The following is a 16990-nucleotide window of genomic DNA, read 5'->3' on the forward strand; positions in this document are numbered from 1 at the left end:
GAACAAAAGCACTGACAGAGAATTAAATCACTTCCCAAAACTCAGAGCTGTCACCACCAATGACCCATCTTTGCTGCCGCACTTCAGCTACAGAGGATTTGTGGACGTTTTGAAAGAGCTGAGGAGAGAATTTGAGTCCAGATTGAGTGATGTGAATGAGCACAAGGAGTTTTTTAACTTCATTGAAAACCCCTTCCATGTGGATGTCTCCTCTGTCACTCCAACTATCACACAGCTTTGCCCTTCTCATCGTGCTGTACTGGAGAGTGAAATTATTGAGTTGCAGACAAATGACATTCTCAAAGCTGAGCTCAGAGCAGATGTTGGCCACTTCTGGAGTTTGGTGTCTGAAGAAGATTCCCCCACTCTGAAACCACTTGTGCAGAAAGTCATGTCCTTCTTTGTGAGCACATACACATGTGAGTTCACATTTTCAACCATGAACACCATCAAAAGGAAACAGAGACACGGCTCACCAATGCACACCTTGAATGCCTCACAAGGATTTCAACAACAAACTACAAATACAACATCCATAAAGTCAAGGGGATGCATGCCTGCTTTCACTCATCCCAGTATTAAGGTAAGTATTTTTACATCAGGATTGCATTGGCTGCATTATAAATTGTATGCTGTGTGGTGACAATTAGTAGATATATACCGTATTGGCCTGAATATAAGACGGTGTTTTTTGTAATGAAATAAGACAGAAAAAGTGTGGGTCGTCTTACATTCGGGGTCTAGACGTTATATCCATTCACAACGCTAGATGGCGCCAGATATCTTTAAAGCGAATGCTGAACTTAACTCCCCAGGCCAAAGCCAACCCCTGTCACGAAGAAGAAAAATAAAAAATAGTATAAGAAAGAAAAGAGAAGAAAATAAGAGAAGAGATAACAGAAAGTGGAGAAACATAGTTTCTCCAATCTGGAGAAAAGAGGGTGGAAGTTCGGCAGGTTAACCGGCAGCTGAGGAGAAGTTATGATGCAAACTTCAAGATAATGATTTCAAATAGTGAAAATAACAGGCTTTTTCTCTCCAATATATTGTTATAATCATTTGTTTCAGATGTAATGTAATTATTTTCTGTATAAAAATTGAATTTGGTGTTCAAAAAAGTCTTTCTTAAAACTTGAGTCTTGAAAAAGAGGGTCGTCTTATAATCAGGGTCGTCTTATATTCGGGACAATACGGTATGTGCTTGGTTGTGGTGGCTTTTGGTGTTCTGCCGTAAAATTGGCTCTCCTATTGACTTTGCCCTGCCAGTGTGGCTCTCCTGAAAGAAATAGTGAGGATCACTGCTCTATACGGTGTGTGTGTGTGTGTGTGTGTGTGTGTGTTAGTCAGACTGACCTGACCTCTCCTGGATCTTCGATAACCAACACATCTGTCTTGCAGCTGGCGATGGGGTTGATTGACAGCTCCACCGGCGGCACCACAAAGCTCTTGCTAACCGGGAGCCACAGCCCTTGTCCCAGACTGTAAAACGACCTACCGGGGAACGACAAGACAGGAAGAGGGTTTTAGTCCCGTCACACCGTCACAGGTGGCACAGACACGTGACATTCGTACAACCTCATATACTGAGATGTACGAGCCGGTGACGGACAGGTGACCCCCCCCCCCCCCCTTCTGTTGTTGGAGACTTCATATTGTTGTTGTGGTGTTTAGGGCTGGGGATCGATTAAAATGTCAAGAATCGATTCGATTCCGATTCTTAAGATTCAGAATCGAATATCAAGATTTGATTCGATCCAATTCCGATATTGATTTGGGTTAGTGTTATTAAAACTGTTTCTTGAGCTGTTGCATGAATTATATGACTGTAGTTCTGCAACATATTACTACTAGTATTATATTGAGATTAAACAGCAAGTATTGCAGCTAATGATGCTGTAAGGACCAATCACCTCCCAGAATGCTGATAGAACTACTTTCAGAAACATAATGGGTCAGAATTACCAAACAGATCCAGGGAGGAAACAGAGACGGATGAAATCAGTTTTATTTTTTCCCACATTCCGTTTTTATTTGTTCCATTTTCGGTCTATTTTGGTTTTTAATTTTTGAGCATTTGGTTTTTAGCATTTTATGCAAATGTAACCCCAAGACAGTATATAAAGTAATGAAATATAGACAATTTATGCAATTATAACCTAACACTTTAATGTTTTCATACCTTTAAACATATTTAAAGACAAAAACATGGCACCAGTTATTCTCCTGTCCAACAAAATATTCCTTTTTTGGGGATAAACAAAAACATAACCAAAACTTGTAATGTAATGATGAAAAAAAAAAAAATAAATTCAATAAAAAAAAAAAAACACACAAAAAAATCGATCTTTAGATATATGTATCGATTTTTGGGAATGAATATGAGAATCGATTTAGAATTGGGAAATCGATTTTTTCAACACAGGCCTAGTAGTGTTACTAACCACGTTTGTCTTTTGTTGTTGATACCTACCTGCTGTTTTGGGCATCTACCTGTCTGTCTGTCTGTCTGTCTGTCTGTCTGTCTGTCTGTCTGTCTGTCTGTCTGTCTGTCTGTCTGTCTGTCTGTCTGTCTGTCTGTCTGTCTGTCTGTCTGTCTGTCTGTCTGTCTCTCTGTCTGTCTGTCTGTCTGTCTGTCTCTCTGTCTGTCTCCGTCCGTCCGTCCGTCCATCCATCCAACTCTTTTAACTCTTGGGGGCCCCCTAGTGATCACGGGAACCTAAGCAGCCGCTTAGCAGTGTTGCCAACTTAGCGACTTTGTCGCTAGATTTAGCGACTTTTCAGACCCCTATAGCGACTTTTTTTTCAAAAAAGCGATTAGCGACAAATCTAGCGACTTTTTCTGGTGTTATTGGAGACTTATCTGGTGGGCAGAGCAGAGCAGAGAGGAGACCCTCACCACTCCGCGTCCAGACTGCAAATGAAATCCGCTTGCGCAAAGCCGCCGCTGGCTTGCAGACCGGGATGTAAATGTAAACGTTTCTTTTTTCTTTTGGGTCACTTTGCCGGTCCCAAGCCCGGATAAAGGAGGAGGGTTGGTTGTAGAGCTACATAACAATCTTTTGATTAAATTTGCTGTTATAACATTTAACAATACAGGACAAAACTGATGTGTGTAATGTGGATCTAGACAAAGCATTACAATCATTAAAAGTTATTTGTATATATTATTTTTATATTATTTATGTACATTTGTAGTTCTAAACATATTTAGGGTGTTTTTTACTCACTTTTGTCTCTACAGCGTCCATTACAGTTATATGCAAATTGCCAATTATGCAAATTAGGCGATGACGTCATTAAGCGACTTCTAGCGACTTTTGGGACAGCCAATAGCTACTTTCCTTACTGAGGAGTTGGCAACACTGCCGCTTAGTTCGCTTTTGCCTTGGGTTGGCTTTGTGTGAGTTCAACAAACAAATATCTTTCTGAATCATTCTCATACTAGTTCAGTCTGACATTTGAAAAAATGAAGAACAGATGATAGATGCAATGTCTATTACGTTCTGTTTACTTTAATCCATACAGTTTGTTTTGCAGCTACGCTAAATGCTAATGTGGCTCAGCGGCCACAGTCGGACACAGAATGGTGTTTGAAAAACATATAATAAAGCAAGCTGTGCACGAGTTCCTGGGACGTGCGTGCAGACGGCCGCTGGTCAAGGCGATGCAGAAGTAATTTGGTTTTACCAGACATGATTTTCCTTGAGTGAATATTAATAACCTCAGCAGGAAGCGGCCGTGCAGGAAGCCGCGACTCGCTGGGGAATAACAAAACAAGGTACGGCTTCACCATCAGCACAGGGCTGTGCTGTGATTTCCAATCTCAACTTTAAATGCTGCTATTCTTTTTAATTAAACTTCACATTCACAGAAAGAGCCGGTTAATATGTAAGAGACCTCATTTTCATGCTTTGATTTCAACTTTTTTTTTTAAACTCACTCTGCATGATTTACACTCAGCCTGACCTCACTTTTCAAAATATATTTACTCTGATCTATCTACAGTATCTATCCGTCCGTCCGTCCGTCCATCCATCCATCCATCCATCCATCTCTGACCCTCTGATTCCTTTTGTGTTTTGCACTGTAGCGGAGCCAGAAGTGGGCGAGGGGGCGGTCGCCACAGGGCCCACAAGCTCATAGGGCCCAATGATAGGGCCCCGTTTTGTGTGATACGTTCATATATAATCGTAAATTGTAGGCTATAATTACGATAAAATGTGCATTGTGCGGCCAGTGTAGGCTAATTCTTACTTTACAACTGTCCTGAACGCATCAGGGCTGTGAGCCAACGCTGATTGGCTGTAAAGCCTGATTTATGGTTGCGCGTTAAATCGACGCAGAGCCTACGCCGTAAGGTACGGCGAAGCCTACGGCGTTGGGTACGCGGCGACGCGCACCGTACGTGTGCATCGCCGCGTACCCAACGCCGTAGGCTCTGCGTTGGTGTAACGCGGAACCATAAATCACCCCCAACAGTTACCGCCAATTTGCCGACTTGCCATGAAGGAGAAGAGCGCTAAACTTTAAAAGAGGACTAAGCATGTACAAAGTTTTATGGAAGAGTCAACTGTGTTGTTGTCAACTAGACCGCCGAGTCTATCCTCTGTTCTAGAGCTCAGAAATAATGTTATAGACCGCTGTGTCTATATATATCTAAATAGATTGTGTAATTTTAGACCAGTTTTTTTTGTATTTAAGCTGTATCAAAGATGGAACAGAGTCAGTCCGTGACTATCTGAGTTTTCAGAGCCATGTGATTGACAGCTGTCAGGCCTTTGTGTGTGTGTGTGTGTGTGTGTGTGTGTGTGTGTGTGTGTGTTCTTCTGAACAAGTTCTTTCTGCAGCATAGGCCTATGGGCTTGCTTGGCTCAATAAAAGTGAGAATAAATGTTGTTTGATGGGCAGGATGAGGTGTTGTTGAACATTAGAATGACTATCATAAGGGCCCATGGAGAATGCTCCGCCCCCTCTGTGCTGAGACCCACGCTCCGCCACTGGTTTTGCATAAATGCAGTTAGTAACATGTGTAAACATCTACTTACTGAACCTCAAAAAAATCTCAAAACTTGGCTTCCTATGGAGCTCTCCAGCTGTGAAACTAATCCCTGTTAGGATTACGCTCCTCTTTTCTCTGACATATAGGACTGACTCCATCCATCTGAAGAGCTCTGCAGCCTCCTCTCCGTCTCCTCGACACCACACGAGATAGAAAACTTTCCAACTTAAGCCCGGGTCAGGTTTCCACTTGATCGCTGCATCTTTACTCACCGTGTTGCTTATCTGCAGCGATCTGCTCAAAGCCAAATGGATCTGTGCTCGGGCAACTGCTATGTGCTTTCTATTGTCCTTTAATCTTGTGTCTCTGGCAAAACTCAGGGCGGGCTGTTGTCAGTGTTTGTGTGTGCGTCGCCCGACGAATTGCAGTATTTTTCTACGGCTATGTGTACCACAGTGGAGATGAAATGTGTTTTTAGTGCAGAAGGGATATTGTGGCTGCGTCTGCAAGGTCGGTGTGAAGAGGAAAGGAGATTACCGGGACAAAAAACTATATAAGAAGCACAAAATACAGTCAGGTTTCACAAACTCAATCCTGCTTTATGCCGTGTAGCTGTTTCTGCAATTGACCATTTGTTAGCCTTCTGATTTGTCCCTGACCGAACAATCAGAAACATCATCCTCCGTTGCTGCATCCGGTTTATCCGGTTGGACCAAACAGCTGTTTCTCTCATTCACATCAATGGAAAAAGCCTAGGAACAATTTTAAATATATACTAGAAAATGTCAGGGAATTTTGATATGGGCATGCCCTACTGCCCATTCGACCCCTCTCGCTGCTTTGGTTTGGGGCTGTAGTGGTTGTGTTCGGGGTGGTTCTATGTCAGTTTGAGGTGTTTATGGTTGTATTGCATTCATTCCTGTGCTCCCCACAGGGGGTGTGGTTTAGGGTTGTTAATAAACCACACCCCCTGCTTCAGGGTTGTGTGGTTTAGGGTTGTTAATAATGGCCAAGAAGTAGTTTAGGGTTGTTAGTAAACTGTTAAAGATTGTTGATAAACCTTTGGGCATTGGGCCATTAGGCAGACATTTTGACTTAAAATATATGTAAGTCACAGCTTCATGAAATTAAAATATGTTGTACACAGCGAGGCGGGTTTTGAAACATTTGAATCAAGTCCCTATAATCTGTTGCCTAGCAACAAGCGTCCAAAGTCAAACGGAAATTTAAAAAAAATGAAAGGTCAATGTTGCAAAAACTGTAATACTTGGCATAATGAGGTTGTAGGGTCCGTTAGTGCCAATCAGGCCGAGTGTTTGAAAGTTTGAACGATGTCTCTACGATAAAGTTTGGCCGAGCAATAAGCATCCGAATTTTCGCCTTTTTTTTTTGCTTTTTGGCATCTAGCGTTGCCACGGTAACACGTTTGACTGAGAAAAGTAATGCCCATCGAGGCATGATGGAGACGCATCCAACGATGTATGCCATGCATGGGTGCACGTTGCGGTTCAGGCTACGTTAACGGATAGGTTTTTTTTTCACCATGGTAAAAAACCCCATCCGAATGAATGGGGCCATTTGGCCTGGAAATATATATAATTGAGACTGAGGAAACTCTGTGTGATCCTAACATGCCGTCGCGAGTAATAGTTTCTCCACTTTTATTTCTTTGCAACTTCTGTACAAGCTAATTGAGTTTTAAATGTATTTATTTTTTAATTGTACTTTATTTATTTTAATCTGCAAAGACTTGACCCTTTGTCAGCCTTCTGATTGGTCCCTGACTGACCAATCAGAAACATCATCCTCTGTTGCTGCATCCGGTTTATCAGGTTTGACCAAACGGCCGTCTCTCTCATTCACATCAATGGAAAAAGCCTAGGAACAATTTTAAATATATATAACTGAGACTGAGAAAACTGTGTGTGATCTCCGGTTTGACCTGAAATAGTGAATATTGGCGAACGTGTTATATCCTTTATATATCGTTATATCCCAAATTATATTCTCAAGAGCATGTACAGAACTGCAGGGTTTATTGGAGACATCCCCTAACATGCCGTATCGAGTAATATAGTTTCTCCACTTTTATTTCTTTGAAACTTACTTTACTTACTTTACTTGCCTTGTATCAACATTTAAATCACTGGATTATTTTATAAACTTTGTATTAGTAAAAGGAACACTTGTAGTTTTGTGAGGGTGCAGTGTATTTTTATCAACAAACTGACAGAAATCTGATCTGTATTTCCAAAACAAAGTCGGCTCGGCCGCAGCTACAACCCATACTAAAATGGTTAAAAAGTGACACCCGGTACCCAGAGAGAATCACAGGAATACATTTCATCCCAAAACCAACGGTAAATTACAATAAAGCTATGTGGACGGCCAGACCTTCGCCCGTTCGTACTAGGGGTGTAACAATATATCGTGCCACGAAATATCGTGATAAAAAACGTCACGATACGTGTCGTGGAGGTGACAAACTGTAGCGCGATATCGGGTTATTAATATTGATATATTGTGTTTACTAGTAACGCGCATCCTATTGGTGCAGCGGGATTACGTGACGACCGCTCCTCGACCCACGGACGGAAATCTTTCTACGCTCAGAAGAAACTAGTACCGTTTTGCGGTCCTGATCACGGGACTCTTGGGGGGTTTTGAGCTCCGAACTTTTACTTACTGTATAAGGTCAGCATGAATCAATCTTTTTTATCTCTGTCATAAGCTAAATAACAGTCATGTTGCATTTGGAGTTTGGGACTTTTCATAGTTTATTCATTAACTTTTATTTATTTATTTAATTTTAGTTGAAGTTGAACTAGTCGAAAAACTTGAAAAAGTCAAATCATATATGAGAGAAATTATTCAGTTTGTGGCAAAATATTTGTACTTGTATGAAACTGAAGATGCATAATACAAACCTGACATTTACTTTTAGGTCGGTTAGTGGAAAATGGTTGGCCTGGCTTGCTCTTTAAAACTTAAACAGTTATAAAGCATTACAAACTGGAACAATAGGGCAAACACACAACATTGTTTTGTATTTTGTGTCTTTTAAATAAAAGACAATTTTTTCCAGTCATATGTTCCTCATTCAAGGTTGTTAAAAAAATAATGCTATAATATCGTATCGTTATCGTGACCTCAATACTGTGTATTGTAACTAGTACGTATATCAGTTAAACTCATCAAAAGATCAAATTTTACCAGAAAACCTCCTTTTACAAACTCATCACACAGTACCTGAAGTGTTTTATATTTATATGTAGTTGCTGTTGATTTTCTTTGGTACATTAATTAGAAATAAAGTGATGTAAAACCCAGTTTTTACAATGGAAGTGGACGGGAGAGATGACAGTTTTGTCCAACCGCAGAGATTAACAAAGGGTTGATTGTTATGCAGAGTCTCGTCGGCATTTCAGCTCCACACTTCATGAAAAATGTCAAACACGATGACCCCATCCAGACTGAAAACTGGCAGTAAAAGTATCTTAAAGGCATCAAGACAGAACGGGCTCCTTTCGGCTGGTCTGCAACCCATCGGTGTCTGCGAGTTAGGAATGGGCGATATTTTACCGTTCACGATAAACCGCCAAAAAAATTCCCCACGGTTACAATTTGTATCTCACGGTAAAAACGATAAATTCCTGTTGTTGACGTTTTTGGGGACGGAAGGGAGAAAACAAGGAAAGAAGGAAGGAAGGGAAAAAAGAAGGAAGACAGGAAGGAAGGAAGGAAGAAAACAAGGAAAAAAGGAAGGAAGGGAAAAAAGAAGGAAGGAAGGAAGGAAGGAAGGGAAAAAAGAAGGAAGGAAGGAAGGAAGGAAGGGAAAGAAGAAGGAAGAAAGGAAGGAAGGAAGGAAGGGAAAAAAGAAGGAAGGAAGGAAGGAAGGAAGGAAGGAAGGAAGGAAGGAAGGAAGGAAGGAAGGGAACAAAGAAGGAAGGAAGGGAAAAAAGAAGGAAGGAAGGAAGGAAGGAAGGAAGGAAGGAAGGAAGGAAGGAAGGAAGGAAGGAAGGAAGGAAGGAAGGAAGGAAGGGATAAAACAAGGAAAGGAGGAAGGAAGGGAGAAAAGAGGAAGGGAAGGAAGTAAGGAGAGAGCAGGAGGAAAGAAGGAAGGAAGGAAATGAGCCTGAAAGAAAGAAAGAAAGAAAGAAAGAAAGAAAGAAAGAAAGAAAGAAAGAAAGAAAGAAAGAAAGAAAGAAAGAAAGAAAGAAAGAAAGAAAGAAAGAAAGAAAGAAAGAAAGAAAGAAAGAAAGAAAGAAAGAAAGAAAGGATAAATTCCCATTGATGACGTGTCTGTGTAACAAACATGACGGATCTGAGAGCGAGATAGATTTATAGTTAAAAAGGTGGAGTTGAATTGGTATTTTTTTATCCTCATTTTTATCGTTATCGGGATAAATGCCAGAAATGATCGTGATACATTTTTTAGTCCACACCGCCCATCCCTACTGCGAGTCTCATCCGATTCCATGACGAGCCTCTTGTGTGTCCACAGAGATGTGGAGGAGACTACCTGTGTGGTGTAGGACTCACCTGAAGATCCTCTCAGGGGCCTGGTCTCCCGTAACAAGGTCGTATCCCTTCTCCAAGTTAGCATACGGCCACGGGCTTGAAGGAATACAGAGAAGCAGCAGCACAACGACACAAACACACAGTCAGATTCTGATGCCTCTTAAAAGTCCTGGATTCATGCTTTCTATGAGTTTGACACTAACTAAACAAACTGAACTGATCAAAGGTGTGAACTCCGTAAAGCCGTATTTTTATTACATTTCTATTAAAGATTACTTTTGTAATACTGTATTTGACCCGGTCTTTGTACGTTTTGACCGTATAGAAACGTAATTCTCGTCAGTTGCGTGAAATAAGACCTGGAAACAGGCATTGTGGTTGTGGCATAGAATTGTCAAATTGGTTTAATTCACCGTAGGAATTGTTAGATTACTTTTATAATATTGTATTTGACCCGGTCTTTGTACGTTTTGACCGTATAGAAACGTAATTCTTGCCATTGTAAGAATGAGATGAACCTGCTGGATCTACTGCCCTTACTTTTTAACAACTAGTGCTTTTTATTATTTTACCTCTTTTCTTAATATTTTATTTAATTTTATTTGTTATTTACTGTTTAATTGTGTCTTGCTGCTTTTAATGTTGATGTAAAGCACTTTGAATTACCTTGTGTTGAATTGTGCTATACAAATAAATTTGCCTTGCTTAAATTTTGGTGCAAAATTGTAATATTTCAACACGCTTAAGTCCCGAGAAGCGTATGTCTTCTCCTATCGTGATCATTTCAGAGATTACTATGGTAGGACGTCCAGAACCTCTTTAATTTCGGCAGATTCATTCCTATTTTTGCAACCACTCATTTTCATTTGAAAATATATAAAATCACATGCCAGGCAAGTCCCTTACACATCTGAGGGATTTCACGAGACACCGGTTGATGCAAGGCTTTAGGATAATTTGCAAAGCTCTTCACGCGTTGATGGAGGAGGTACATCTTCCCACAGAAGAGCCAGATTGAATCTTTCTGGTACGCCATGTGACGAATAAAGGCCAAAAAAAGGTATTTGCAGTTTTGTGAAAGAAAGACAGTCGACAGTCTCTGGTCTTGGTCTTGGTCCTGGTCTTGTCTTAGTCTTGATACTCTCTGGTCTTGGTCTTGGTCTTGATACTCTCTGGTCTTGTCTTGGTCTTGATACTCCCTGGTCTTGGTCTTGGTCTTGATACTCTCTGGTCTTGACTTTGTCTTTATACTCTCTGATCTTGGTCTTGGTCTTGATACACTCTGGTCTTGACTTTGTCTTTATACTCTCTGATCTTGGTCTTGGTCTTGATACTCTCTGGTCTTGACTTTGTCTTTATACTCTCTGGTCTTGGTCTTGGTCTTGATACACTCTGGTCTTGGTCTTGTCTTGGTCTAGATACTCTCTGGTCTTGGTCTTGGTCTTGTCTTGGTCTTGATACTCTCTGGTCTTGGTCTTGACTTTGTCTTGATACTCTCTGGTCTTGGTCTTGGTCTTGTCTTGGTCTTGATACTCTGGTCTTGGTCTTGATACTCTCTGGTCTTGACTTTGTCTTTATACTCCCTGGTCTTGGTCTTGGTCTTGATACTCTCTGGTCTTGACTTTGTCTTTATACTCTCTGATCTTGGTCTTGATACTCTCTGGTCTTGGTCTTGGTCTTGATACTCTCTGGTCTTGGTCTTGGTCTTGATACTCCCTGGTCTTGGTCTTGGTCTTTATACTCTCTGATCTTGGTCTTGGTCTTGTCTTGGTCTTGATACTCTCTGGTCTTGGTCTTGGTCTTGATACTCCCTGGTCTTGGTCTTGGTCTTGATACTCTCTGGTCTTGGTCTTGTCTTGATACTCTCTGATCTTGGTCTTGGGCTTGTCTTGGTCTTGATACTCTCTGGTCTTGGTCTTGTCTTAGTCTTGATACTCTCTGGTCTTGGTCTTGTCTTGGTCTTGATACTCTCTGGTCTTGGTCTTGGTCTTGTCTTGGTCTTGATACTCTCTGGTCTTGGTCTTGATACTCTCTGGTCTTGGTCTTGGGCTTGTCTTGGTCTTGATACTCTCTGGTCTTGGTCTTGTCTTGGTCTTGATACTCTCTGATCTTGGTCTTGGTCTTGTCTTGGTCTTGATACTCTCTGGTCTTGGTCTTGACTTTGTCTTTATACTCTCTGGTCTTGGTAGTGTCCTGGTCTCGGTTTAGGTCTTGACTACAAGTCTAGTGGATAGTCCAGGTATTACTGTGAACTTCAGCCACCTCTTTTGAAATCACAAGAAAAAGCCAAATGTGGCCGAACAAAGTCCGAAATAGCGCTAATTCCTCTCCCTCAGTGGCCGTTTTCCAGCAACTTCCCCTTCTCCTCCCATTCTTCATGTCCTCCTTTGCTGATTTTGTATCATTACACACCGTAACCTCCCTCCCACTTTATCTTTTTTCAATCTGTTGACTTTCCTCCCTCTTGCAAATCAAGTTAAAAGTGTGCACAGGTACATTTGCATGTTTCAGCCCATTAACTACAAATTGCTTATATTTTACACTCCTGAGGGGCCAAAGCATAGTATAAGTTGTTAGATTGCTTTTTTTCCTGCATTCACGGTACAGAAAATGAACTTGTGTAGGATAACAAATCCATCACCGCAAACAGTTCCCGTCATTTTTCTATTAAGTTAATAAAGTGTGAGGGTTTCCAGAGATGAGCAGAGAGGACTTACCCTTCGTTGCTACTCCAGTCGCTGCGGACGCAGAGGTGTTTGTGGACGGGATCGGAGGAATAACCCTCGTGGCAGCTGCACTCGCCTGCAGGACAGGAAAACACGTGGGTGGATACTTGTAGATCTCCAGACCGGTCTTGGTCTCAAAACCACCTTTTTTGTGGTCCTGGTCTTGTCTTGGTCTCAACAGTCGCTGGTCTTGGTCTGGTCTCTACAGTCGCTGGTCTTGGTCTGGTCTCTACAGTCGCTGGTCTTGGTCTTGTCTCGGTCTTGGTCTTGGTCTCGTCTCGGTTTCGACAGTCTTTGGTCTTGGTCTTGACTTGGTCTTGATACTATCTGGTAGGGCTGGGCGATATGGACCAAAAGTCATATCTCGACATTTTCTAGCTAAATGGCGATACTCGATATATATCGATATTTTTTCTGTGCCATAATTGGGGTTTCCCTCAAAGCATTATAGCATAGCATCTCTGTTAGCATCTCTGTTAGCATCTCTGTTAGCTTCATTTTTTCTGAGGCAAACCCTTAAAAAAACAGTCAGTTTTAATACAATGTCGTGCCAAATGTCACACAGGTTCCTTTATTAACAGAGGTCTGCACAATATCAAAATGTATAAAACTAATGAAACAAAAATAAACTGCCTGCATATATAGAATAAAAATGTTTTTTGAATAAAATAAAACAAATATCCCTTTCCTGCATAACAATTAAATTAAAATACACTGTACAATTAATACAATGTAGACAGTAACAGGCAGACTTTTCCACTGAGGTTGACAGTTCAATTTGTCACAAAATAAGCTATATCAAAATCCTAAAAAAAAAAAAAAAAAAAAAAAAAAAAAGAATTTTTAATGATCGATATAAACGATATTGTCTAGTACCATATCGCATTGAAAATATATCGATATATATTAAAATCTCGATATATCGCCCCACCCTACTATCTGGTCTTGGTAGTGTCTTGGTCTTGGTCTTTATACTGTCTGGTCTTGGTCTTGACTTGGTCTTGAGTTGGAGTTCAGTTGCAGAGGAACTGATATTGAAATGTTTACCTAAATGTTGGATAAATCGTTCTCTTTGGTTGTGCAAAAATAAGCCACCAACACATTACATGAATTTAGACGGTTCTAAATGTAGAAACACAGATCTGATTAGTCTCTTTCTGTTTGCTGTCGGTAATCCTGCAAATTTCATCATCCTCTCAGACATTTACATGACTGATATGAGATCTGGACTCGGACAGATATCAATTTTAAAACACGCAACTGTTTTTTCATTTAAATAAAAAACAGCAACATAAATGAATAACACAATATTTGTGGGTTACATGTCCTGAAATGAGATGTGAGGCTTGATAAGTGGAATAAAGATGCTTTATATTGTTGTCATGTGCTGTGACTGAACCCAGAATTAGCTTCCCGAGGCTCTGTGCCTTCACACCGCGGCATTTTATCACCATATTTAATTGTTTTCCATAAATGAGAAATGTTTTAGCTGAAGCCCCAAGGATAGAGTTGGTTTGTTCTGCACTGCAGCTTGTGAAGCAACTCCATAATACAGGAATATACCAAATGTGCTTATGTGCCAATGGCCAATTAAACCGATGCTAATAAATAAATACATAAATAAAAAAGCAGTAGCCATAACAGTAAACAACAGTCCAGGATAGGGATGGGTGATATTTTACCGTTCACGATAAACCGTCAAAAAAATTCCTCACGGTAAGAATTTGTATCTCGCGGTAAAAACGATAAATTCCTGTTGATGTTTTTGTTTAAAGCTGATTTATGGTTTTGCGTTAAATCGACGCACAATGTATGTGAAGGAAGGAAGGAAGGAAGGAAGGAAGGAAGGAAGGAAGGAAGGAAGGAAGGAAGGAAGGAAGGAAGGAAGGAAGGAAGAAAGAAAGAAGAAAGAAAGAAGAACGAGATGAAGGAAGGGAGGACAGGAGAAATAAAGAAATGAAGGAAGGGAGGACGGAAGGAAGGAAGGAAGGAAGGAAGGGAGGAAGGGAGAAAGAAAGGAAGGAAGGAAGGAAGGAAGGAAGGAAGGAAGGAAGGAAGGAAGGAAGGAAGGAAGGAAGGAAGGAAGGAGATGATAGATTTATAGTTACAAAGATGGAGTTGGATTGGTATTTTTTTTATCCTCATATTTATTGTTATCGGGATAAATGCCAGAAATTATCGTGATATTTTTTTAGTCCATACCGCCCATCCCTAGTCCAGCAGTAGTTGAATGAGTGGCCTAACATCCCCTCAGAGGCAGAAATAGAGGAAAAAGCCTGTTTATGCAGGAAATCTTAAGAAATTCAGAGACAAATCAGGACAGTTTAACAGATAACAGACGCAAATGATGCTTTCTCTCAGAGCAATGTAAAAAGAATGAACGTATTTAATAATTCACTGTTTATAGGCTTAAATATGGTCCTAAAGGGAATGAAAAGTGAACATATTGATTTCTCTGATGTGGGACTTCTAAATGAAAACCCAGAGCTTGAGAATTGGGCGCTTTATATAATTAGGACAAAAATAAAGATTAGTAAAATTCAAAGATAACCTTCAAGTAAAAACTTAACTTTTATTTAAGTTTATTTAATCAGCACCAATCAAAAGAAAATTAAAGTAATATCAGGGAGCTTTACGAGGTCTAATTTGAGTCTAATTCAATATTTTAAAACCAATTTGATCAAATTCCAATGAATATATTTATAATTGTTTACATAAAGTCAATCTGAAAATGGTACGCTGTCAGAAAACCAGCGGATCACATGACGAGTTTAATTTGAGCCAACCGTCCGTATTAAGCATGTGTGCAACAGTTAAGGGAAATATAATGAGAAGGAGTGTGACTTTTGGTCTGTACTGTGTGTGTATATATATATATATATATATATATATATATATATATATATATATATATATATATATATATTTATATTTATTAGGGGTGTAACGATACACTAATCTCACGATACGGTACGATACACGATATTGAGGTCACGATAACGATACGATATTATAGCAGTATTTTTTTAACAACCTTGAATGAGGAACATCTGACTGGAAAAAATGGTCTTTTATTTGAAAGACACAAAATACAAAACAATGCTGTGCGTTTGCCCTATTGTTCCAGTTTGTAATGCTTTATAACTGTTTAAGTTTTAAAGAGAAAGCCAGGACAACCATTTTCCACAAACTGAACTAAAAGTAAATGTCAGGTTTGCATTATGATCTTCACTTTCATACAAGTACAAATATTTAGACACAAACTGAATAGTTTCTCTCATGTATGATTTGACTTTTTTCTTTTCCAGAAATTTAACAACTAAAATTAAATAAATAAATAAAAGTAAATAAATACATACAATTTGACATCATAAAGTGTAAGAGGAGATTTATTTTTGTTAAGAAGGTTATTTTGGTAATTCAGGGTTCATTATTTTATAAATATATTCTTTATATTCTGTAAATCAGGGACTATAATGTCACTAGTCAGTTTATCTGTAGTGATTAGTCTGTTTTAGATTGGGCGGAGTGATACGCCACAGTACGGCACTAGGTGCTGTGTTGATGTTCTAAAATCCTACACTGTTGAGGGACATTAAAGTACACTGGAGCGTCCACTCCGAGGTAAGTCCGACGGGCCTCGCAGGCGGTGGGTTGCCTCCCTCCTACTTCTCCCCTCTGTGGGGTTGCTGGTGGCCTGGGTTCCGGGTTCTTCCTTGTCGGCCTCTGGTCTCGCGGGGTTGCTCCCACCCTCCCCCACTATAGATACACTTCAGGTGGAGCTTTGTTTGGTTTATTACACACACACACACACACACACACACACACACACACACACACACACACACACGTTCACCTGCATGCTTGCTTTGTAGTTTTTGGGGTTAGGTAGCGGTAGCGGTAGCTTAGCTCAGACTGCGATCAGATCAAGATTTGGGTCGATTGCTGTTCATGTTTTGGTCGGCTCCGTGCCGGTTTCGTGTTTTGTTTGTGGTTTTTTGTTGCAGATTTCCAGTGCTTGACGTGTGTTTCCGTGTGTTCCTGCTTCCTGGATTGGCAGTGGATGTCGTCACCCCCCACCCCAAAAAAAAAAAAAAAAAAAAAAAATGCACATATATATACCTTTGGTTTCTACCTTCATGGTATCAATCATTAATATGTGTGCAGACAAGGGAAAAAAATTAAAAAAAAAAAAAAAAAGAGAAAAAAGCCCAATTTTTCTTTGGTCTTTTCATTAATTGTATTGTCATCACAGCAGGATAAAGTTTCTATTTGTTTCCCAGATACTGGCTGGCTGCGAGGAAGCTGGAGCTCCCACATGTCCATCTCTGCTTTAAACCAGCAACTAAAACTAATCACAACATTTATTTCCAAAGACAAACCAAGAGCAGATCTAGGGAAGTGTCTTAAAATCAACCTGAATTTTGATAAGTTGCACATTAAGCTCCCTTGTGCTGTTTCCACTTCAACGTTTAATTTCTCAACGAGGCCTGGAGAGTGTGAGGAAATGGTTTCTCTGGTTTCTCTAAGCAGTCGCTCCACTCCCGGGACGGCTGCTGCTTTGAATGTTTTCCAAATGTGAATAATCTTTTTCCTTTGAAATGTGTCTGTTTGAAATGGTTTTTGAAAACAGCTTCATAATCCTTCCCAGACTGAAACGCAGCATCGGTCGCTTCTTAGAGATAACTGTTGATATCATTCACACAATTAAGTGTTAAATATACCTCACACAATTATTCTTTAT

General features: G+C 40.2%; 1 protein-coding gene across 1 annotated transcript in view; it reads right to left on the minus strand.

Moving 5' to 3' along the window:
* Positions 1-16990, minus strand: part of LOC133454848 (astrotactin-2) — a 178366-nt gene that overhangs the window by 84526 nt on the left and 76850 nt on the right. Inside the window, exons 6-8 of the mRNA XM_061733571.1 lie at positions 12238-12322; positions 9542-9616; positions 1354-1491 (exon numbers count right to left, since the gene is read on the minus strand). Of these exons, the coding sequence (XP_061589555.1) occupies positions 1354-1491; positions 9542-9616; positions 12238-12322 (298 nt within the window). The remainder of the gene's footprint in view (positions 1-1353; positions 1492-9541; positions 9617-12237; positions 12323-16990) is intronic.

This window comes from Cololabis saira, chromosome 11 (genome assembly GCF_033807715.1).
Source record: "Cololabis saira isolate AMF1-May2022 chromosome 11, fColSai1.1, whole genome shotgun sequence".
Taxonomy (NCBI): Eukaryota; Metazoa; Chordata; class Actinopteri; order Beloniformes; family Belonidae; genus Cololabis; species Cololabis saira.